Source organism: Ambystoma mexicanum, chromosome 2q (assembly GCF_040938575.1).
Source record: "Ambystoma mexicanum isolate Mex_15411 chromosome 2q, UKY_AmexF1_1, whole genome shotgun sequence".
Taxonomy (NCBI): domain Eukaryota; kingdom Metazoa; phylum Chordata; class Amphibia; order Caudata; family Ambystomatidae; genus Ambystoma; species Ambystoma mexicanum.
Window position 1 is genome coordinate 280,822,742 of NC_090924.1, and position 24,955 is coordinate 280,847,696.

The 24,955-nt window shown below is 47.9% G+C and overlaps 1 protein-coding gene across 8 annotated transcripts in view; it reads right to left on the reverse strand.

The window, feature by feature from the left end:
* Positions 1 to 24,955, reverse strand: part of TRRAP (transformation/transcription domain associated protein) — a 2,065,012-nt gene that overhangs the window by 1,086,858 nt on the left and 953,199 nt on the right. For 4 of the 8 annotated variants that reach the window (XM_069647244.1, XM_069647241.1, XM_069647243.1 and 1 more), the window contains 2 exons: positions 20,100 to 20,153; positions 19,957 to 19,977 (listed from right to left, as the gene is read on the reverse strand). The exons of 2 other annotated variants lie outside the window; for them this stretch is intronic. In XM_069647244.1, the coding sequence (XP_069503345.1) occupies positions 19,957 to 19,977; positions 20,100 to 20,153 (75 nt within the window). The remainder of the gene's footprint in view (positions 1 to 19,956; positions 19,978 to 20,099; positions 20,154 to 24,955) is intronic. 2 more of the 8 variants (XM_069647247.1, XM_069647245.1) reach the window with 1 other exon arrangement.

Sequence of the window (24,955 nt, forward strand, 5' to 3'; positions counted from 1 at the left end):
AGAGGGAACAGTGACTAGTACCTTTTCGTGTCACACTGCCACAAGTGGCGTTTTCTGGGGTGACCTTGCTTGAAGATCTTGCTATTAAGTGAGTCGCAAGGACAAGGTCTTGGCCCTCGGCTAATTGCAGTAGATGACACATTGATCACTTCTGCCGGAAATTCCTCTATCTTGTTCTTCGCATCAAGTGGCTGAAATATGGCAGGCAAAGTAGTGCACAAGGCCTGTAATTATAACTGACGTAAAGGAAAGCCATATGTGAAATCGGAGTCTCGTAATACTGTTGCAACACAGATACCTACGAAATGGTATGTGCAAGTATAAACACAGTGAAAGGGACTCCAGACGCTAAGGATAAGCCAAAAGTCCTTACATTGGGAAACATTACTGATTTATATTTGCCCCAACAAGTGGGCATTATCATGGTAAACTTATCAACGGATGGCGACCCTCAACAGGGTCGAAACACTAGTGGATCAATTTCAGACTTCGGGGACATAGATAGTAACTCCCTGTTAGAATTGTGTTATTTCATCAGGGACACCGTCACAGGAGGTCTGGGAAACGCCCCAACCAAAGGTGAACTAGAGAAAGGAATCTCTGTTCAAGAAGAAATCCAGGCCTGGGTATGCAGGGGGGAGGGGAGGGGCAGGAGGACCTTGTAGCTAGACTGGGAGTGGGTTGAGATTTATCTGCCTCTACAAATGTATATCCGGACCTCAGTGACGGAGACATAACTGGAAAAGTAAATCAGTAGAACAGTTCAATCAGCAGTGTTGCCACAGGCACAACAGATATATCTAAGTCAGCTTCTGGGGTGACACCACTTTGCTGTGAAAATGTTACAGGAATTATGTGGTGTTATACTGGAAGAGGCACAAAAGCAAGGAGGGGCATTCACTGCCTTGGAATGTATGATGCATGACATGGCGACCCCAGGGCCCTGGCATGCTGGCAGTGGTACCTGAGGAAATTGCGGCTTTGGTAAATAGGGAAAGAGCCATCTTGACACTAACACATTGCCGGATTGTCAAGTGGTGGAGGCTTCCAAATCAGACCTCTCCATCTTCATGACTAGAAGGGAGAGTCGTCTGGCAAAACCAGTGAGTAAAAGGGGTGCCCTGGCTCCTAGTATCAATCTTGTGGTGCAAGGCCCTTCGCCTTCTAAACTTGAAACTCTAAACTCCACAACGATTGAAGCTCAACCACCTAAAATTAAGAAAGCTAAAAAGAAAGCCACCAGATGCCAAATGCGCCTGTGTAGGTCTGCTGGCACTTTGACTAGTTGGCTTATGAAAGACCATAACATGAGAACTTTGGAGAACAAAGACGATAAACAAGCCCCCCAGCTATCGACATAGGCCGGACCAGGGAAATGGCTCAGTCGGGTTGGTCCCATTACCACCACCAAATTAACATCTAAGCAAGTTTCACCAGATCAAGGAACTTATGAAGCAGATCCACTTGTTTTCACTATTGGTTGAGGGCCATTGACGTTTTCAGAAAATTGAACAGATCTAACCTAATGTCGCTCTGTCAAAAGATTTTGTCTGAGTGTTATCTTCTAGTGATTTTAATTTTGTTAAGACTGTGAAACACAATAGGGTTAATTTAGCACAAGTGCATTGTATAGCCCCCAAGGTGCCCTGACTTGTTTGTGTCCATCAGGCTGACCTAGCAAACCGAGGATACGAGATTGACTTGCCCGGCCCATGTATCATAACCAGCTACAGTAAAGTCCCTTCCTAGCGGGCAGGCCAAAAGTGAGAAAGAACTGGTAAAGACAACTAAAGCCCCCTTTGAGGGTACCCAGGGTTGGGAATGGTTCAAAAGACTTTTGGTTAAAGTAGCAGAAAGTACATTAATTGGTAAGATCGCTAGTTGGAATACATGGCTTACCTGCCCTATACAGTTGGAGGGGTACACATTGTTTCATGAATTGGCTGAAAAAGGCACTACATGCAGACCTTTTGGAGGCTTAATTACTAGGATAAAGCAAAACCTTTCATACACATATCTTGAGACTCATCACTAACAACACAAATGTGTTGGCCATGGAATCCTGTTCTGCTGGGGAAGGGGCAGCATTGGTGATGTTGATAAATCTGTATGTCCCTCCTGATGCCCAGGATTTGGACTGCATTTGCGTGTGTATTGATTCTTTGCTTCTATCTTGGATGGCTGCCCCGGGCAATTAATTTGTTTTGATTGGGAGTGGAGGGGGGCCTGAATGCCAGGTGCAGGTACCCCAAACCTGTGTGCCAACGATAGCTATAGGAATGTAAAACCAAACAGTACTATTGTTAAAAATCAGGGGAACGCCAAGTGTGTCCTGTGGGTGAACTTCTTTAACGAATGGGATTTGATTATGTTTAATAGGAGAACCCCAGGAGATTGCCAAGTGCAGTCAAGGTGGTGCCTGGGAAGGAAGAAAACTACCCTGGATTACTTCTTTGAGAGTAATGTATGTGCAGAGCTATTCAAATCTCTTAGGGTGTGTGATACAGACTTTAGTGACCACTCCATAACTGTTAGTACTAGCAATGCCAAATGCCCCCCATAGGAGTAGAGGTGGGGTAGGCGTGGAAGTTAACCACATGGGTAATTCCCTGCGGTGGGGACACAGAAATATTGCTCAGGCGTTTTACAAAGCCAGGCAGATTTCCACCGGTAGGCCATTCTCCTTAATCCAGCTAACCGGTAACGAGATGGAAGGAACAAGTTACGTACCTGTAACTGTTGCTCTCCAGCATGGATTCACATGCTCATGAATATTCCCTGTCTTCAGGCTGGGAATCCTCGGTAAAAGAAAGAAACAGTTGCACTTTCGTTTATAAACTGTCTTTCTCCTATAAACCAATCACTGAGCTCTGGGTCTGTTAGGGAGAATTCTCTGAAATTTGCTAATTCCTCTCTACCTTAGAGAACCCCAGCTCTTTTGCTGGACTCTAGGACTTTTAATTTTTAACTTGGAGAGAGCAAGACCCTTTTTACCCACTCTCTCATGTATTTTTTCTGTGATTTGAACTGTGTTTCTTTTGGTTGTGGAGTCTGACAAACTCCATAGGCATCATCATTACATTGTGACAGACAGCACCTTTAGTGCAGTGGCACAGGGAAGTCTTTTAGATTTCCCAAAGGTTAAAATACCTTCTCTTGGTGAAACTACTGTTTCCAAGAGCAGTGAAGTGAAATTGACTTTACTTACATTTGTAACTTTATAGACCCAGCACACACTGTTTTACAATCGGGTGCTGAAGGGGTTACTTAGTACCCCCTTTGTCTAGTTTCTCATCTAACATTTTTAATGTTACCCTTTCAACAATTAATGGCTGGTGGCAGTGGTTTACTTTTTACTACCATTGTGTGTTTTTACCGCAGGCTGTGTTCGCACTACTGCTCTGCCTAGTGATAGCATGGCCCTGTTGTTAGTTACTGTCTGCAGCAGCAGACCAGGTGGCACCATGAAGGTTGGGTATTGGGGTCGGGCCACGATGAGTGAATGGGCATGGTGGCAGCACTGGCACCTGCGCAATGTGCATTAGCACGCCACCAAGCACCATACGTGCCCCCTCATCCGATCGTCGTCTCGATGGTATGAATGCTGCAGTGCAGCAGTGCGACAACCAAGATGCAGGAGTCGGGACAGGTGAGGAGGACCCCTGGACTGAGGTGCCATGCCGACTACACTGCCGACCAAGTAAGTAGCGGTACCAGTGCACAAACCCACGTTAAACGTGCTTACTTACTTGCAGAACACACGTGCTGAAAAACTGCATTGAAGGGCTATGTGGTGGCTCAGGAATGGGTGCCACATCATGCCCCAAGCAGACTATTCAAATCAACAAAGCCAGAGTCAGTGCTGTGAGATATCTCAGCAAGATTGGGGGTGGTGGACTGGGGTGTGGTTGCTGAAGATGGCGGTGTGTCGGTAACGAGCACCACCGCCGCCAGCAAGACTAGGCTCAGCGCTGTCACTCGTCCCCGGGGATCCATGGGCAGGGGTATCAGGGGCTGAGAGCGGGACTACTGTGGGGGGCAGCATGGAGCCTACACTCCGTGCAGACTGCAGTCCTCACTCAGTGTGGCTCAGCCGCATGCTTCCCAAGAGCGAGCACTCCAGGGCCACCTAAACCACAGTACTTCCATATGTGGCTCAAAGGCTCTGTCAACCTGTGGCAACATAATATTGCCTCAGCTTTACAAAATATTATGAAGACTTTCTCAACAGCTCCAAGTCTTTTTAGTGCGGGGAGAATCTGAGGTCTCCATCGTGTGATGGATAAAACTATGATGCCGAGATACAGGTAGTCATAAACCTGCTCAAGAGGTATGTATCCCATCCAGAAAAACTGCTTATCCTTACCAAATGTCATTATTTTAGATGTATTGTTATTTATTTTGAGATTATTTCATTCACAGTATTGGTCAACAGCCGATAATTGAGATTGTAAGACCCCTAACCAACAGCACATACTACCTCACATAGCACCAGTTGCCTTGAGAAGCATGGAGCCTCTAGTGGTGCAGGCGGGACTGGCAGACTAGGAGTGAACAGAGACTGGACATTAACTATCTGACTTCACTGATGGTGTCCAATTAGGACTAATCCATTCAGATAGGTGAAGAGCTTGAAATCAGTGCGGGGCGCTTTTCTTAGAGATTAAAATGGTGGGCTTTATTTTGCCTTTGTGCTAAGGGCAATGGCAGAAGCAGGCTGTAATGCCAGGTGGCATAGGTCCCCATCAGGGGGCACCTGATTCAGGGAGTACACTTTATTGGTTTGTGAAACTATATGACAAAATGAACCCTAGTGAAGCCTATGAACCCTAGTCTGAACCCTGCAGCCGCTATCAGTGCGTGGGCTGCGGTGGCTGTCATGCACGATCACTTGCGGTGCAAACGTGCTCTCCTTTCTGGAGCTGCCTCGGTCTCCTGTCTGGTTCTGTGTTTATGTTTCTCCATCCCCGCTGCACACTGCACGTTCCTCGCCGCCGTCCAGGTCCGACCGTATTCTTGCATGCAGCATGCCGACTTTCGTGTCACTGCCTGGCTGCCAGTGCCCTCTCTGTGCCCTGCTCAGTGCTCCTGTGTTCTCCTCACAATCACCACTGCTCTTCTGTCCCACTCCTCTCCTGTGCTCTCTGCTGCCTGTGCAGTGCATTTCCTTCTTTACTCACACCCTCCCTGGCCCTTAGTACTCACCGCATCATTCCCCGTATTTCGTCTTTCTGTCCACGTGCCTTTGTGGCTTTGCCTTGTGTCTGCCTAACACCCTCTGTCCTTCTGCCATGCTCCCAATCCAAATTATCGCATCTGAGTGTGGAGCAATTGCGTATGAGGAGGGAAACAAAGGTTGTTGGTGGTGTTTGCTTAGTTACCCACCCATTGGTTACCCAAGGCCATGCTAATCCCTATGGCCATTTCAACCCACTTCCTGCCCAAAACGCATCCACTCCTGGGATGTGTTCCCATCTGGGAATGGCTCCACGCACACTGCGTGCCACACTTTGGATGCTCTCATCTCTACTGGCATCCCTCTCTCGATCACTCTCACTACCTCTCTCCTGGACTGACCACTCTCTTCTCTAAACTCACCTGAAGCGCTCCTCCTCTCTAGCAGCGGCACATCCACACAGCCACTCGGCTTCAAAGTCACCGGATCCATGAGAAAAATGACAGTGGCTGCCTTTGCCTCCACCTACTCGCCTTCTCCCACTACCGTGGCTGATTCCCACCCTGACACAGCCCTCGCTAACCTCAATCTCTCAATCTCCAACACTCTTGATACCCTTTCCCCTGTCATGAGGGTCCGTCTGAAGTCTCCCAAACAGCGCAACTCTTATTACGACTCCGATCTGGCTGCCCTAAAACACAATTGTAGGGCAGCTGAGCGGCAATGGAATTTGGCGGGCGAACCCTCTGACAAACTGGCCTGCCGCCTCCTTCAAAGACAATATCGACTCTGCATCCTCACCAAGAAAAGAGCCTTTATGCAAGCCCGCATCTCCGTGGCATCCAGCAACACGGCCAAACTTTTCAAAGGCTGTAAAGGGTCTGACCAATTCTGCAGCAGCCTTTTCTTTTGTCACACCCACCCATGACTTCTGCTCGGCACTGGCTGCACACTTCATCACAAAAACCCAAGACATCCTTTCCTCTCTCCCTTCCTCACCACAACATACACCTACACTGGAGCCTTCATTGCCCCCCCCCACTTCCCCTCTTCCCTCTCACCCATTTCACTCGCTGAGGTCGCCAGACAAGTCTGGTCCATGATGGCCTCATCCAAACAGGTGGACTTTTGCCCCTCCAAAATCATTAAGGACAATATTGACTCCCTCGCCCCAGCCTTGGCTGATCTCTGCAATCTCATCTTTTCCACTGGAGTTTTCCCAATGGCTCTTAAGCACTCACTTGTGCACCCTCTACTTAAACTCCCAGCCAACCCCTCCATTCCGGGATACTACCGCCCTATCTCTATCACTCCTTTCCTGGGCAAGCTCCTGGAGAAGTTGGCGATCTCACAGATCACCCTCCACACTGAATCTATTGGGTGCTTCCACGGCCATCAGTCTGGCTTTAGAGCATCCAGAGGCATGGAAACTGCTCTTCTGAACACCCATGAAGAACTGCTCTCAAACCTTGACACTAACACTCCCTCTGTCCTCATTCTCCTTAACGGAAATATGTATGTAGAGGAGCACTCCCGTTTCGATCTAGTTTGCGTTGAATGCTCAAGGAAATTATACAGTTTCTGAATACAAGCTCAGGTGCTAACGGAGACTGATTCTGGGCTACAGAATCCAATCTAAACATAAAATAAACAGGGTCACTCTACACCGGAGTGACCTATTCTCCGTGCACACTCTTGTGCATTTGAACATGCGAATAAAGACTTATCAATTTTGATGTACTCGTCAATATTCAAGACTTTTTGTATTAGTTTTTTAATATTTCAAAAATAAAGTGAATTACCAAAACAGAATTTATATATTACTCGCAATTAATTGAGCATTGCAAATTCTTGTGTACATAACTTCATTACTTACATAAATAAACATTACTTTCAAGGGATTGAATTTTCCCAGTGTAATTTTTTACACATGAGATGGTGGAATTAGCCACTCAAATTTACATAGTTAGTCCACAATTTCCTATTCCCTGTCTTTTACAGACGGGGTATTCCAAATGTGTGGCTGCGTTTCTTTCAATTTGATTGCCTTTGTGTTGATTTTTAATGCACAACGCGTTTCGGGCTCTTCTAGCCCTTCATCAGGTACGACTTGTTCACAAGTTCCAATAAATCAATTTCTGTAATTTAAGTAAAAAAAAGTTCTAGTAAGTGTCATTGTTCACTCAGTGTTTCAGAATACTTATTGCGTGTTTCTCAAAAAATGTTCATTGAAAATACCTCTGACCTTCAGTTTCACTGATACAGAAAATCCAGTGTTCTTCCAAACACCTCCCACACTTGGCCGGTAGATTTTTAATGATTTGTTTTTCTTTAGCTTGCAACGAACAGTCTCTTTTTTAGATCTGTTGAGAAAACAATTGGAGATTGTTTTCACTACATATAGACTTTTTTCTGAGGCGTTTTGATGCGGGTTATGCACCGGGATCAGTCGCTTGGGAAAAAGCACTGGGTCCCAGTGTCATAACCCCGATTGTTTACATTTTCTGGAAGAGTAGATGTTAATGTGCATTTGAATCATGTGCTCACCTTCGTCCTAGAGTTCCAGTGCCGTGCGTATTCCCGTTGCTGTACCGGGGTCGCCGTCTGTGTTGAATCCGACCGCTCACTGATCTTTCGCTCGTCTCGTTTTCCTTTTCTCCTACTCCGGCGTCCACCGCTTGATGTTTCCGTGTGTGTGCCGCGTCCACTGTGACTCCGCGTTCCTGTTCGATTTGTTTGTTAAGGTAACAGTTTTGTTAAGGAACTAGATGAGGTGACTTGTTGCTCGTATTCCATGGGCGCCATTTTAACATTTCCTTACTGGTTGTGTGAGCCTATTGTGATCTTCAATCTTTCTTCATTTGTTCAGTTGTTATAAAAAACAGCTTAACTCCCAATCAGCATTCATGCCGTTGGGTTGCATCGAATTCAATTTTTCAATCCAGGAAGTTTCCCTTTGCAGCAACATTTTGTTAAGGTTGCCTCCCCTTCTTGGGGTTTTCACCTGTTCCAGGATGATGAATCTCATCTGCGCGATGTTGCGTCTCTCTTCTCTAAAATGTTGCGTAACTGGCAATTTGATGGCCCCTGTTCTTATGTTCGACTTATGTTCAGCCCATCTTGTTTTTAACTTTTCTCGTTGTCATCCCGACATAATAGATCCCAGAGGGGCATTTTATGCCGTATATTACATTTTCCGAGTCACATGTGGCCGTATGTTGGAGATTTATCTTATATCCCTTGTGGGGATGAGTGATTATGTTGTCTTTGATTAAATTGTTACAATTGTTGCAATTGTGACAAGGAATTGTCCCTTTGTGGTTTTTCTGTGTTTCCCTTGTTGCTGAAAAGTCTGCTTTTATTAACTGATCTTTAATCGATCTCCCTTTGTTGTAGGCAAAGAGTGGAGGTTCAGGGAATAGTCTTTTCATTACGGGATCCAATGTAAGAGTTGTCCAGTTTTTTTTAATGATTTTTTTGATCTCCGGACTTTGTTGTGAAAAGGTGGTGACGTATACCAAGTTGTCTCCTTTGTCCTTCGATTTGCAATCTAGGGCTTCTTTTCTGCTGATTTTACTGACTTTATCTGCACTTGTAGTTATGTATTCGGCTAGGTAGCCTCTTTTCTCGAATTTTTGTTTCAAGACTTGTGATTTTTTTGTTGTATTCACTTTCTTCAGAAATGATTCTTCTATATCTTAGACATTGACTGAATGGTATGCTTTCTACTGTTTTTTTCGGGTGAAAACTGCTGGCATGCAGTATGCTGTTTCTTTCGTGTATATGAGGGTCTCCAGTTTTCCTCTTTTCTTGTATATTTGTACATCTAGAAATTCTATCGTTTCTTTGCTTGTTTTTGATGTTAGTTTAATCCTTGGTGCCATCTGGTTCAGATGTTGAAAGAAAATTCAGAGTTCTTCGTGTGTGCCTCTCCAAATCCCGAATATGTCGTCTATAAATCTATAGATGCATTTCAGTTGTTGGGTCCATCTTAAATCATTAAAGATGTTGGTTTCTTCCAGGTAGGCCATGTATGTTGTTGCGTAACTGGGGGCCATTGCGGCTCCCATCGATGTTCCGGATATTTGTATAAAGTATTTTTCTTCACACATGAAGAAGTTATTCTGTAATACAATCTTCAGCAATTTAAGAATGAATAGTTTGTCAGCTTTACAATCAGAATCGAGTTTCAGAAGTAGCCATTCCATGGCTTCTAGCCCTCCTTCATGGGTGATATTCGGGTATAGACTTACGACGTCCATAGTAAACAGGATATCTTGCTCTTCATTTATTTCAATTGTATTTAGTTTGTTCAAAAAATCATTAGTGTGTTTTATATAGGTTTTGAATTTGCAAGTTAGAGGTTGAATTGCTCGGTCTATGTATTGCGCTCATTCTACTTAACCTCACCTCTGCCTTCGACACAGTTAACCACAACATCCTGATTTCACGGCTCTGTGACACCCTGAGAATCACAGGTCAGGCTCTGGCATGGTTAACCTCCTTTCTCTCCGACCGCCCATCTCAGGTGGAACTCGGAGCCTTTCTCTCGACTATCACTCTCTCAACCTGTGGCGTTCCCCAGGGATCTAACCTATCCCCCTGGTTCTTCAACGTCTATATGGCTGCCTTGGCACGTGTGATTGCCACTTTCACCTCTAACTTCCAGTGCTACGCGGATGGTATGCAACTATCTTTCAGGCTACCCTCAGTCGCCGCCTCCTTCTCGCTCCTCTCCGACAGTCTGTCCGCCACTCAGTCATGGTGTGTTAAAAATGACCTTTGCCGGGGGGGCGAGAGGGGTGCTGTTGAGCAGCCCGAAAATGGCTGCCTAGCTGTGGAACTCCGTGTGGCTGGAACTCGCAATCCGGCAGCATCAGCGGATATCATGGCTTTTTTACACGCCGCCAGCTGGGCTTGTAGCTGACATTGGACAGCATATTTCGCTGCTTTCCCGATCTGAATCGGGCCCTGGGAGCCCCGTCGAGTCGAGAGTGTTTGGCCTGTTACCCGATATGCGCCGCAGTGTTTCCCATGGGGCCGGCCCGGCCCGCCTCCGTGGAGGATCCTCATCACATTGCCGCGGCGCGGCGTCTGTGGCCGCTGACACCGCCGGGGGCGACCTGTGTGTCCCTGGCCCCATCGGGCCACTGCGCCTTCACCCGCGACCATTGGCGCGGCTCCGGCGGCCCAGAGCTGCGCTCGGGTGTGTGTCTGCATCTGCTCCGCTCCTCTGCCCTGGAATCTGAGGCGTAGCGGCTGCCCGGCCTCCCAAGCAGCCGCTGTATTCACCTGTCTCCCGCTCGTGTCTGAAGACGCGTGGCGGCTTCCTCGTGGGTGGGGACTACACCGTGGTCAGGTGAGGAGCTGGGCTGGGCAGGGGCCGGCCCTCCCTGGTGGTTATTGCTCCCTGTGTAGGTGCCCTCGCACGCACCCCGCTCGCGGCACATCTCCACTTGCTTCCTGGGTCCTGCATACCTCAGGGGTCCGCTCTCACCTGTGGGCGCCCTGACGCTTTCGGACTGCCCGGTGCTGGGCTGGGGTCCTCCGCCACCACGCCTTACCCACAAGATTCGAACTGCCACCCGGGGAATAGCATTTCGCTTAATTTTGGGCACCAGGCCCCGGGTACCTCGCTCTCCTGGCACACCTGGGTGGCCTCATGTGCCACAACTTGACTGGCATTGACCCCGGCCGTGCGCCGGCATCGTGGCCACCCTGCACTCTCTCCTAGGTCTAAATCCACGCTCTCGGCACCCTGCTGCGGCTTCCTCCGGCCCATGCACCTTCCACGGCTGAGATTTGGACTGCCAACACTGGCCCACCTGCTACACACGTCAATCCTGTGGCCATCTGCATAGTTGCCATACTAGCGGGGCCCAAGCCCATCTCCATCCCCGCTTGACCGCAGCAACTGGCTGCAGCTGGAGTGTGACCCCGGCCACTGCACCCTGACACCTTGCTCCGAACTGGGCCTGCCTGCCGGCTCATCTCACATCACCTGTACTATGCCCAACAAATCCAGAGGGTCGAACAAGGTCGGTGCCATGGACAAATATGCAATAGTGGCCCCGCGCATGGACCAGGATGCCGCAGTGCCAGACCAGGATGCCGCAGCGCCCGTCCAGGATGACCCTGACTCTGCGCCTCCTCCTGGGGAATTGTCCCCGGATCTCACTGCCATGATGGAGTCAATGGCCAAGAACTTCACCTCATTTCACGAAAAACTAATGTCGCCTCTCTAAAATCACCGGTTGACCAGGCGGTACACGAATATCCGAGGCGGAAAATAGAATTGGTGCCAACGAGGACCAGCTACACACCCTGCAGGTCCCTGTAGTCACCTTGACCCACGACATGAAGCTGGTGAAATCAAAGTTTGATGACCTTGAGTCTTGCTCGCGTAGAAACAATCTTCGCATAATTGGTGTCCCCGAGAATGCTCTGAAGGGAAGCATGGAGCTGGCAATCGAAAACTTGCTCAAAGGCCTGCTGGGGAACCCTGCACTATCCCCTTTTTTCACAGTGGAGCGGGCTCATCGGGCTCTGTCACCGCGTCCCAGGCCAGGAGATTTCCCCAGACCCATCATCGCCAGGAGTCTCAATTATAGGGATCGGGATCTCATTTTACGCCTGGCACACGAAAAGCAAAACCTACGCCTTGACTCCAACATCATCCGGATATTCCCTGACTTCTCGGTTGGAGTGCAGCAGGAGAGACGCCAGTTTCTGGGGGTCAAGAAACTCCTACGGGAGCGCAATATCCCGTACGCCATCCTCTTTCCAGTAAGGCTCAAAATCACCTTCAAAGAGAAGTTGTTCTTCTTCACGGTGCCTGAGGAGGTTGTCAAATTCATAGTCACAAATACCGCTGCCTGGTCCCAACGCCAATCCGAGGGCAGATGACTAATTGCAGCTCACTCAGCATTTTTTTGCTATATGCTTATTATTGTTTGTTCCTCATGTGTTGATGGTAATACAACCCTCTGGTCTCACGTGTGAACACATACTAATTACTAGTGCTGAACACCTAGGCATGGTCCTTACATGTCGTGCTAGGAACCGCTGGTTATCTGATGTCATGTATGTTCTTATAGAGCCCACCACACGGCAACGGCGCACCCCACTGCGATTGCAATGTTTACTTTTGTTGGTTTGGAATTGGATGGCGGCCCCGGTTGGGCCAACGGGCCGGCCGGCCCACGTTGGGCACCGCCTGTTGTCCCCCTTTTTGTGGGACCTGTTTGTAGTTGTGGGCAGAGGGAGGGGGGTAACACTACCTGCTCAATTTGGGTGGTGCGGGAGGGGGGTGGAAGGGGTTGGTTGGGTGTTAAGGGAAATGGCAGAGGTGGATTGGCAGACCACAGTACACCAGGGGGCCCCTGGGCGGGGGACCCCCGCCCTTATTTTCTCTAACGACAATGTTGGCGGGATGTTACCTAGGTGGATGACATGCCTGTAGTAATAATGTCCTGGAATGTTCGGGGCTTGAGCAATTACACCAAGGCTCAAAGTTATGGCATACGCCAACAGACACAGCTGTAAAATATTGTTTCTGCAGGAGACTCATTCAATGGGACCCCCGATTAAAAGCATGGCCCCAACCTGGGGTCCTCACAGATATTTTACCTCCTATTCCACGCGCGCCAGAGGGGTGGTAACGATGATCCATAAAGTGCTCGAATTTGTTCTCCACAAGAGTTATGTAGACCCCGAGGGGAGATGCATGGTATTGCACTGCGACATTGCTAACAGGGAGTACTTGCTGGTGAATACCTACGGCCCTAATGTTGACTCTCCCGAATTTGTTGAACGGGTGGTATCCATTTTGCTAGGATATGTCGGCATACAGATTATTTGGGGGGGGACATGAACTTTATATTCGATACCGCTATGGATAGGACAGGCACTGCCCCTAGACCCCCATCTGGCGCAGCACGCAGATTTCTCACTCACAAAACGACACTTGACATCCACGATGTATGGAGGGCACTACACCCGCAAGCGCGAGAGTTCACTTACTACTCCTCAGTACATGACAGTTCATCTAGAATAGACTTGTTCTTGCTATCCGGGTCATTGCTGGGCAGGGTAGCGGACTCACGGATATTAGCGCGCACACTGTCGGATCACTCTCCTATTACGATAACTCTAGACCTTGGAATTCCTGCCCCTACTATCAACACTTGGCGATTCAAATCAGCTGCCCTGCAAGACAATCTATTTAAGGCGGACATCCTCTCCGACATTCAGACCTATTTTGAACACAATACCTACCAGTCCACTACGCTGGGGATCCGCTGGGACGCCTTCAAAGTCTTCATCAGGGGTGCCTCCATTTCTAGAGAGTCGGGAGTCCTCAAAACTATTAGAGCCACCTTGTCCCGTGCGCAAACTAAATTTCGTGACCTGGAACGTGCCCACCCGGCCTCAGTTGACCCGAGCATACTCTCCCAGATCAGTGAGGAGCTCAAAATCTTCAACGAACAAGCCACTAGGGAAGTCCAGTACTTCAGCCGTCCACAGGCAGCTTGAAGGTACGGCGAGGGGGATAGGCCCGGAAGAACACTAGCTGCGCTGGCAAGTGGGGTCAATCCCAAATAGCCTGCGTCAAAAACGGACAGGGGATCACTCAGTGGTCTGACCAGCAAATCCTTGACGTCTTCACAGACTTTTATTCGGATCTATATTCCCAGCCCCCCGAACATAGCGACTCCCAGATGCGTGAGCACTTGGAACAGATACCCACCACCTGTGTCTCCCCCGCCACGAGGGACTTATTAGATTCCACTTTCACGTTGAATGAAATAGTGGAGGCTATATCCAGTCTCCCTAAAGGCAAGGCGCCAGGCCCCGACGGGCTAACGGCTGAATTTTATCAGGAACACTTCGCAATTTTGGCCCCCGAACTGCTTGAAGTATGGAATGAATCGCTCAGGCTAGGCTCCCTTCCCCCGTCATTATGCGAGGCCGTCATCACGGTACTGCTTAAGCCTGGTAAACCTGGCAATGAATGCGGCTCCTACCGGCCCCTGCCATTGATGAACCTGGACACTAAAATCTTTGCTAAGGTGATCACTGCCCGCTTCCTGCCTGTCATGACCTATATGGTGCATGAGGACCAGTGGGCTTTGTCCCTGGGAAATCCACATCCCACAATATCAGACGGCTCCTGAACGTCATGGCACGTATCGATCAGGGGGTGAGTGCAGTCGTGGTCACCCTGGATGCCCAGAAGGCCTTCGACATCGTCTCCTGGAGGTATATGTGGCTCGTCCTTAAGACCATGGGCATAGGACCCAGGATGATCGCATACATCAAGCTGTTATACACTTCCCCGGTGGCCAGGGTCAGGGTTAACTCCCAGACCTCTTCTCTGGACCCACCATGGATGCCCGTTCTCCCCGATCCCGTTTGCCCTCGCCATCGAGCCTATGGCAGATTACGTCAGGGAGCGCCACTCACGCAAAGGGATACGGCTGCAGGACTCCCCTGAAATTCTCTCTCTTTACGCGGACGACATGTTGCTGTTTGTCAGAGATCCCAATACCCATCTTGACCCAATTCTCCGGGACATAACCCGTATCGGCACGTATTCTGGCTTCACAATCAATTATACCAAATCTTAACTCTTCCCTCTCACACACTCCACAGCACAACCGGCCACCAAGTACCCCCTCCGCTGGTCCCCCGATGGGATTAAATATCTGGGAGTCCAGGTGTCCCTGGCCAGAGACACCCTCCTTGCTAACAACTAACATGCCGCAGGAGAACTGGCTGAGGCCAGGATTGCGCGTTGGCGCCCTCTCCCGCTATCTTTGGCATGGAGACTGTCACTGCTAAAAATGATACTACTTCCCAAGCTGCTGTATATATTCAATAATGTTCCTATCTGGCCCGGTGAGAAATACTTCATAGACTTACATAAGTTGTGTGCTCAGTTTCTGTGGCATTCAGGGGCAGTGCGAAAAAAATGGCTTGCTATGACACTTCCCTACGAAAAAGGTGGTTTCACCGCACCTGATCTGCGGCAGTACTGGATCGCAGCGCAGGCACAATTCGCCTCCTACTGGTATCCCGGCACCCTTCCACGCCCTCATGTCAAGCTCGCGGCATCTGACACCAACATAATGTCCCTAATACTGCATCGACAATATGAGCCGGACTCTGCTATCGACCCGGTCCGAGCCACCGTGCAGGCCTGGGGGCGGATATTCACCACTGGGGCAGAGGATCACCCATACTATAAGTGGCTCCCCGTTTGGCGTTTCCCCAGACTGGAACCCACACATGATGTAGCTCTGACTCGGCACTGGCAGGCCCTGGGCTACTCAGCCCTAACAGACTTCTACCCGGACGGGCAGTTCATAACTCTGCAGACCTGGAAGCTGGGCCACATGGGGTCACCATTGGAGCTGCTACAATTCTATAGGCTACGAGCGGTCTTCCGAGGCGCCTGGCCGGGTTCCCCTTCGAGCCCCCCGATTCCTCTGGGATCTCCTATATTGCTAACTCAGAGGGGGGGAGCGGGATAGTGTCTTCTTTAAACAAACTCCTCCTAAATACTGCCCCATCACAGTCCTTCAGTGCCCGGGACAACTGGGCATCCGAATTAGGGCTGGAACTCACCGACCAGCTGTGGATGAAAATGTGCTCCCACACCAATAGAGTCTCATTGAACTTTCGCTACCGTGCTATTCAGTACAAACTGTTGAACAGGTTATATTACACCCCATGCAAAGTCTCGAAATTCGCTCGCTCCAACCCACGCTCTGCCCTCGTTGTGGCGCAGGGGATGCGGACCACTTACATATGTTCTGGGACTGCCCGGGGTTGGCCTTATTCTGGGACGGGTCCTGAAAACTTTGTCTGAAATCTGTGATACCATTATAGAACCTGACCCCCTAGGGGTATTGTTTGGTGCATGGGGGGCTGAGGGGGCTAGAAGCGCTGCTAAATTCTTAAACATGAGTTGCATAATTGCTAATAAATGTGTGTTACAGAGTTGGAAGTCCTCCTCCACCCCCCCCCAAACGGTCCAGAAATGGATGAACTTATTAACGTGGTCTCGGAACTGCGAGGAGTACCACCTCACCATCCTCCCTGCCCACTCTCGGCCAAAAAATATCTGGACTGCTTTTAATAGCTATCTCAACAGCCTGGACACACCCTCGTCTGCAGACCATTCATCGCACTCATCCATATAATGACCCACAGCTACTACCAATTCATGAGGTTGCCTTTTTGACTGTGCTTCTTCTTCTGTTATTCGGCTTATGTATCACTGTATCCTGGAAATTAGGTGTTATGTTCTTATTGGCCGATCTGATATCTGTGTAAGCTATCTACCTCTGCCAACAAAAATAAAAGTTTTAAAAAAAACAAAAACAAATGACCTTTGCCTCAATGCCAGTAAGACTGAGATCGTTCACATTGTTAACCCTGGTCTGGCCTTCCCATTTTCACCCTGGCCGGCCTCCCTTGGCCCTGCGAGGCTAAAAACCTTGGCGTCATCTTCAACTCCACTCTATCCATCTCCTCTCACATTTCTGACGTCGCAAAAGACTAACTATCAGCTACACCTCCTCAGAGGTACTCTACCTTTTCTCACTTTCCACCAGTGGCTCACTGTCTCCAGAGCACTGGTTCTCTCTAGGTTGGACTACTGCAACTACCTCTTCCTCAACCTCCCTGCTTCTGCCCTGCGCCCTCTGCAACTCATCCAGAACAGAACCGCAAGACGTATCCTTGGCCTCAAGACCAGGGACTGCATCTCTCTGCCACTGACATCCCTTCACTGGCTCACCGTGGCTGCAAGGATCAAGTTCAAGACCCTCTGCATTGTCCACAAGGCTTTCTGGAGCCTAGGACCTACCTATCTTCAATGTTGCCTACCTAAATACTGTCCCTCCCGAGCCCTCCGCTCATCTACCTCCAACCTTTTGCGAATGAGCCGGTTCTCCAAGCAGAGATTTGGATGGAGATCCTTATCTGCAGTAGGGGCTTCCCTCTGGAATAGCCTCCCTGCCACCCTCTGTCTTGAGCCTGATCTCATTAGGTTCCGGAAACTCCTCAAGACCTTCCTCTTCTCCTCTTCCTTCTCTCTCCCTCTACCCTGCTAACCTAGCTCTCTGCTCTTTTCCTCCTGCCCCACAGCTTGCTGACTGGCCACCTTGTGTACCTCAGTCTCTCCCAGGTCCCTGGCACCCCACCAGTCCTCTCTCGCACTTGCCTCAGGGCCTTGAACTCACCCCACCCTCACAACCCTTGAGAAATGACCCAAAAGAGTGGCTCTCTCTGCACTTACCGTAGTCTACACCGATTGGGTGCATTTGGACCCCCCACCCTGTAATCGTCTGTGCACTTGCACGATCCGAATGCACCATGTTTGAAGATCGTCTGTCTGTTCTCCCCTGTCTAACCCCCCGTAATTGCACTTGGTAAAACTGCAGAATCGTTGTTAGCCCTATTTGCTGTGTCTCAACTGTTAATTGTGTTATTTGCACTTACTCTCCCTGTGCAGACTTTTATCGTCTCAGAATTTCAAGGGCTCTGAATGACTGTTATTTTGTCCCCATGTTCCCACCCTCCTTGAGCACTTTGAAAAACTTGCCTTGTGTATAAGCGCTTTATAAATAAACATTACCATATCATGTCTTTGAGCGTGCTTTACTCAAGCCTTACCATACAACTTAGTACTTGTAGTGCCTACAAATGTTTTTTCAAAGCAGTCTTCTGAGAGTTATTCACTTAATTTGAGCTGTATGTGCGCTACTGATATAATAGAAATGTCTTACCAGGCCTGCTTACAGCCACTCGTTGTATAAGCACTATGCTGTCCTTCACTGAAGTCCTGTTAAAAACAAGCCTTGACAAAGCCAACAATTTTGACTTGTATATAGGTATTAGGCATTTGCCAGGCACTGCAGTTATATACCCAGGTATTCGCACCATTTGCACCTGCTACCATCAATGGGCAGTTTATAACACTAGGGCAGTGCCTGGCAAATGCCATTACCATGTCAACAAAAAGTCCCAAACCATTGGCATTGCCAATGCTTGTTTCTTTTGTTTTGGTGGTATGGCGCCAAATCTGGCATGGCATCTGGAGCTGCTGTTTTGAGCTGCCCCACATTAGTTTGTTGATGTCTTTTTATGCATGCTGGCTTAGAAGTCAGCCCCTCCTGCAAGGCAATACACACCTCGTGAACACAAGGCTGTGGGGAGGGGGACAGGGGGTTGGTGGGAGGATGGTTGATTTAGAACAGTTAGGATCTGGAGTGGGGGGACGTCAATCTGACCGTTTGCCTAGGGTGGCAAAATTCCTTGCACCGGCCCTGTTTAGGCGCCATAAACGCAAATATGCACACTAAAAAAGAATACAAAAATTGTAAAAATGAGTTTGCAGCCACCAGCTTGTCTTTATACACATATAAAAGTAACCAAAAATTGCAAGTGTAAAAAGCTAAGGTGATAGGAATTGCATTGCATTGCATTGTAAGATGCTGTGTGCAATGTTAAATAGTAACAGAGGTCAAAGGGAAATAAAGTTTCCCAGTTCTGATTGTCTGAAGGACTGATCAGTTTCCCCATAACAATGAGTAAAAGGCAAGGGAAGTGACGCTGAAGGCTTTTCTTCCTTCAAAAGGTCAGAACAGGTTATAATAACAGGGCAAAAAGAAAGGGACGCTCCATAGAAACTATGGAGGGAAAGTTGAAAAGAAAGACATATTTCCAAACAGACAACACAACATATTTTGCAAAGTTATAGGCGCACACACAGACAGAAACCTATATGAAGGTCCTATTTTGAGTGCACTTGAGTCTGTTTTGCAGAATATCAGCCAAATTAATGAACATGTGGAAGACATAACTCGGACAGACCACATACTTTGCATCACTTTCCAAACTAAATATTATAAAGCCATCTAGATTTGCATTGGTCAAATATGTGGTTGTCCAATTTCATAAGCAACAAGAGAGTACTCACCAACCCCCTTCTATTGGGACACTTGTATGCTGACATACAAATTATATTTTGTTCAAATGCAAAGAGGCCAACCAAGAGTACAAACAATGGATGTTGAATGCATGTAGAGCAGGGATTAACATACACAAATATTACAGGAAACAACCACAAAGAAAAAACAGAATATTTTCCTTTAACACACCATATCTGTTGTCCAATGCATGAAACATAAAGGTACCATCTCAATTGAATAATATGTTTGGTGTTCATAGGAGCAATTCAATCACTAGCAAAACCAATGAAATAGTGGTTCAACATGGCAGAGAACGAGAAAACCTCCTAAATTGAGGTCAAGCAAGGCGCTCATGCAGAAGAAAAAAATAATTGATATGTGAGAAAACTGTTTGAAGAACATATTGGAGTTCTTCAAAGTAAAAAAACAGGTACATTTCTTTAAAATCGAATTATTCAGTCTTTTGATTAGCATTCAAATGAAATGGAAAAAATGCAATAAACAATATAAATTCATGGCCAACAGCCAGACAACTGGGTACCTTTTAATCTCTTCTCCAAATCATTAACAATACAAAAAATGTGAGTTCTATTTCTGGATAGAAGGCAACAGCTTTACTAGTACAATATCCACCACAAACACGTATGACAGATCACGTCACTGCACTATAAGACACAAAAGCACACAGCCTGCCACACAACACTGTCACGACTAACAAATCACAGAAACAGAAAAATCACAACTAAGTATCACAAAAACAAAAGAGGGACTTCCTAACACCGTAACTTTGATTCTCACCTCTACCCCTTCCACGGCAGGCTGAACCAAGACAAAAAATAACAATGTGAAAAAAACGAAAAAAAGTACTGTGTGAAAGAATTTTTCAGATACGCTTCTTTATATGGCAGTCACAAACTGACTTAATAGATATGTGCTCTCACCTCAAACTGACAGAATGGAGGCAAGGAACATCTCCCGCAATCTGAAATGCTCTCCTAAGGATGGGGAGGAAAATCATCTTTTTTGTTCTATTTGTACATGATCTATTTATTATGTTATAATACATATATTTGTGCACAGATATACACATTAAATGTCAGGGTCAATAGACAATTTAAACACAAAGATATGTAAAATATATTGACAAAAACTTAAAACGTTTGCAAACAAATAAAAGAATGACTTGAATTACCATCTAACTGCACCTCTCACTCGATTTCACTTCCTGCACCTCGACCCACAAATGACAGAGTTGCACATATGTGGAATGTTGAAAACCCAAATCTTCACTACAATTCTTCTTTGTCTTTTTCAATTTAATACGGTATACTGTTTTTATTCTTACTAGAATGGCATTTCTAGTGAAGTTCACTGGCATTTTTAGTGAAGTTCACTTTGTACTCTTTATATAATTGATCACGGTTATATAACATCCATTTCCCTCCAGGGAAGGGGTTCAGTACATTAATAAAGTTAACAAATAAAGCACAATCAATGTGGCAGAATGGCCAACACTGGCTTTTGCTAGTGAACATTTCCCCAGTTTCGTTGGGGCAATGCACTCCTTTAGCAAAATACAAAATATTGTGCACATTTTTACATGAGGTAAGGTGGGCTAAAATACCCTTTATCGCAAACTGCAGTCTGTAGTTTTAGAACTTGCAACGTTACAAAGATTGCCTTTTCTGGAGGCAGTGTGATGTCACTTTCGCAATAACAGTTTTGGGCAAGCTTTGGCATCTGACAATCTATGGTCAAAACAGTGGATATTCATTTTCACTTATTTGGGAGTTTTTATTTTTTCATTGAGCTTCGATGCAGATATTGGGGTTTATAACCTAGGTTATTTTTTAGCCAAGGTATCCGGGTCCTCCAGTGACTTTCCACTGTGTGTTTCTCAATCTTACCCTTAGTAGATAAATGAAGGAGGATTGGTTTATGTATTTGGCAGGTAATTAGCATGCAGTAAGGGGTTGAAGGTAAAAGGCTTTGTGAGCGGCATGCACAACATTAAATTCAGCTGTTAGCTCTTCTGAAAGCCAACCAACAGCATTTGGTGACATGGTTGTGTAGTCCTATTTCCTTCGGTCGAGACTTTGTGTTGCTCCTTTGATCAGTAACGTCTGAATTTTCAGGATGTGCTTCTAAGTTAACCCTAAGTAGACAGCGTTGCAACAATTCAATCATGGGAGTATTAGAGTTCTAACTAGTTCAACACTATAGTTTGACTTCAGTAGTGGGGTACTCTTTATGAACAGTGTTTTGTCGTGATTTGTTTTCTTCACTATCCCGTTGAGTTGGTCCTGGGAGGTCAGGTGAGAGATACAAGAAAAAGAAAAGGATTCCCTCATTCTTCACAATTTTAGATGGTTCTAGAGGCTTCCTGAATATGTGGTTTAGGGATCATTTGGACTGCCTCCCCTCTCTTCTATGAGTCATACCACCCTTTTAGTCACATTTAACCGAAGAAAGATTTCCTGCAATTAGAAATGTTTTAACTCAAGGCATGACGATATAGAGAATTGGTTCTCTGATCCCATCTGTTTATATTCTGTACAAATTTGGAAACCATGGCTGTCATTGATGACCTGGGATTTGGGTCTAGGGCTAAGGTCTACAACTATTAGCTCTCCAAATGTTTTGGGCTAAAACCTCCATCAACCCCATCCAGAAAAGCAAACAGTGAGCTTTCATGCGAGTCATAGTTCAAACATCATAGAACTGCTAGTTGCAGACCTCTGGTCCCTAGGGGATAAAAAGCATTGCTGCAGTATTCTGAACGTCATCTGTTTAATGCTAGATTCTGAGTGAGCATCTAGGCCTGTTAGCTCTAGACATGTGCTCTCACACATAATTCCTGACAATCCACAGATTTTGCCCTCGGATTTTGAAAGTTTAAAAGGAACAAGTTACTTACCTGTAATATTGTCTATAACATGGGTCTGGCATGGATTCACATGCTCATGAATATTCCCGCTGTCAGGCTGTGAATCCTCGGTAAAAGAAAAACTTTCACTTACAAACTGTATTTCTCCTCTAAACCAATCACTGTACTCTGCGTCATACTGCCCCCAGCCAATGACTGCCTTCTCCCTAAACCCCTCATCTGGCAGTCATCTTCAGATGTGGTAGCACGTGCAGTGGCAGTATGACCAAGAAGAACTGCAGAGGTGTAGGAGGGGGGTTCACATGTGAATCCATGTCAGACCCATGCTGGAGAACAGTAGTTACAGGTAAGTAACTTGTTCCATCTCCAGCATGGGGTTTGGCATGGATTCACATGCTCATTAATAAAGAATACATAGCAGTACCACATTACACAACCACGGGAGGTGGCAAGGCTCAACAGAAGCAAAACTTTTACCTCACGGAACAGACTCACCTCAAGCAAACAGGTTGCGTAGCACTGCTTGGCCAGCCCTGGGCTCCTCACTGGAATCCCTGTTGACGCAGTAGAACCTTTGAAGGTGTGCATAGACCTCCACGTAGCAGCCTTGCAGATGTCCAGCAGGGGCACACCAGCCAGGAACACCTTCGTTGCAGTGATCGCTCTGGTGGAATGGGCTCCCAGACAGCCGGTCAGCGGTTGGATGGCCAACCTATGGCAGTGTGTGATGCAGCCGAAGAGCCGTCTGGAGATGGAAGCCTTGGACAAAGCCACCCCATGGCTCAAAGTTCCCAAATAGTTGAGACGTCTTCCGAAAACTCTTTGTGCGTGCCACATAGAACTTCAGAGCACGAGCAACGTCCAGCGAGTGCAAGGCCCTTTCAGCCGTTGACGGGATTCTTCGGAAAAAAACACAGGTAACACCAAAGGCTCATTGAGGTGGAGTTCCGACTGAACCTTTCGCATGAAGGAGGGGTGCGTCCGCAGCACCACCCTCAACTTGTGAAAAATCAGATGGCTGTTTGGAAGACAGGGCCTGGATCTCACAAACGCTCCTGGGAGAGGTGATGGCCACAAGGAAAGCCGTTCTCCACGAGAGGAACTTGAGAGGGGCCCGATGCATAGGCTCGAAGGGTGTGCCCATGAGCCTTGTCAGCACCACGTTAAGTTCCCACGCCGGGGCAGGAGCCTTCACCGGCAGGAAAGATCGGAACAGTCCTTTGAGGAACTCCTTGACGAGACGGTGGTACCAAAGAGAAGATCTTCCTGGACACCTGGTGCAGCAGGAGATCGCCGCCAGATGCGCCTTGGCCAAGGACAACAAGTATGGAAGAATCTGCGGGCCGTTACCCTCAGAGGGGTGATTTCCTGCAACCGGCACTATGTAGCAAAACACTTCAAAACACTTCCACTTGTGACCGTAGCATTTAGAGTCTCTGGCCTTGGCAAGGACCTCCCTAAAGTCTGCAGCCAACTTGTATCTACCAGATTCTAGGGTCGCAGGAGCCAAGCCCTCAGGTTCAGTCATCCCCTGGGTTGCGATGCAGGATTGCGCTTCCTTCTCTGGTGAGCAGATCCGCGACCAGTGGCAGCTTGACCGGAGGTGACGCAGACAGGCTGAGAAGGTCCGGGTACCAATTCTGCCTCGGCCATGCCGGGGCGACTAGTATCATTCTGCATCGACACTGTTTGAGTTGATTGATTACTAGCAGCAGGAGAGGCAACGGGGGGGGGGGGACACATACCGGAACATGCCTTCCTAGGGGAAGGAGAATGCGTTCCCCCATGCTCCTCGGCTGGTGGAACTTGCTGACAAACTTCGGCATTTGGAGTTAGCCGCTCTCGCAAACACATCGATCTGGGGCCTGTCCCACTTGATGAAGATGCAGTTAACCGGGTCCTGGCGAAGTTCCCACTCGTGGCAGGAGCGCAACTCCCTGCTGAGGGAGTCGGCTATGGTGTTCTTGATTCCTGCCAGGTGAAAGGAGAAGAGGAACATCTCTTGTCCGACGGCTCAGTACCACAAGTTCTGCGTCTCTTTGAAGAGTGCTGGGTATCAGGTGCCCACCTGCCTCCTGATATAGAACATCGGGGTGGTGTTGTCCGTGAAGATCCTCACCACCTTGCACTTCAGGGACGGAAGGAAAGACTTGAGGGCCTAGAACACTGCTCGCAGCTCCAGGACATTGATGTGGAGATCCTTCTCCTCTGGCAGCCACAGGCCCCTGGCGTGCAGACATCCGGTGTGGGCTCCCCAGCACTCCAGGAAAGAGTCCATGGTGACTGTATCCTGGTATGGGGGGTTTTGAAACCCGTGCCCTGGGCGATGTTGAAGTGTACGCCCCACCACCGGACAGAATTCCTCGTCAAGAGGGATCTTGTCCACAAAGTTTCGAGCCACTTGCATCCAGTGTGCGCCCAGGAACTACTGAAGAGGCTGCATCCACAACGTGCATAGTCTGATAAGGAAGATGCACAACATCATGGTGAGCAGCGACTTGATAGTCCACACAGTGGCGGGCTTCAGTGACAACAGCCGTTACACCTTGCCCAGTAGGGCCACTATCCTCTCCTCGGAGGGCGCCGCTAGGCAGGAGACCGTGTTGAGCCTGGATCCCAGGAACAGTGCGTTCTGCGATGGTATCAAGAATGACTTTGGATAATTGACGGAGAATCCCAGATCGGTCAGCAGCTGGTCGGTTGTCTCTGTGTGCTCGACAGCTACCTCTCTTGAATTGGCACGGATGAGCCAGTCGTCGAGGTACGGGTACACGTGTATCCCTCGTAGACGTAGATGCGCTGCCACTGGTGCCAGGCACTACGTGAACACCCTTGGAGCAGACTTTAGGCTGAAAGGGAGGGCATTGAATTGGTAGTGTCTTCACTGCACTACCAAGTGTAGTAACCTTC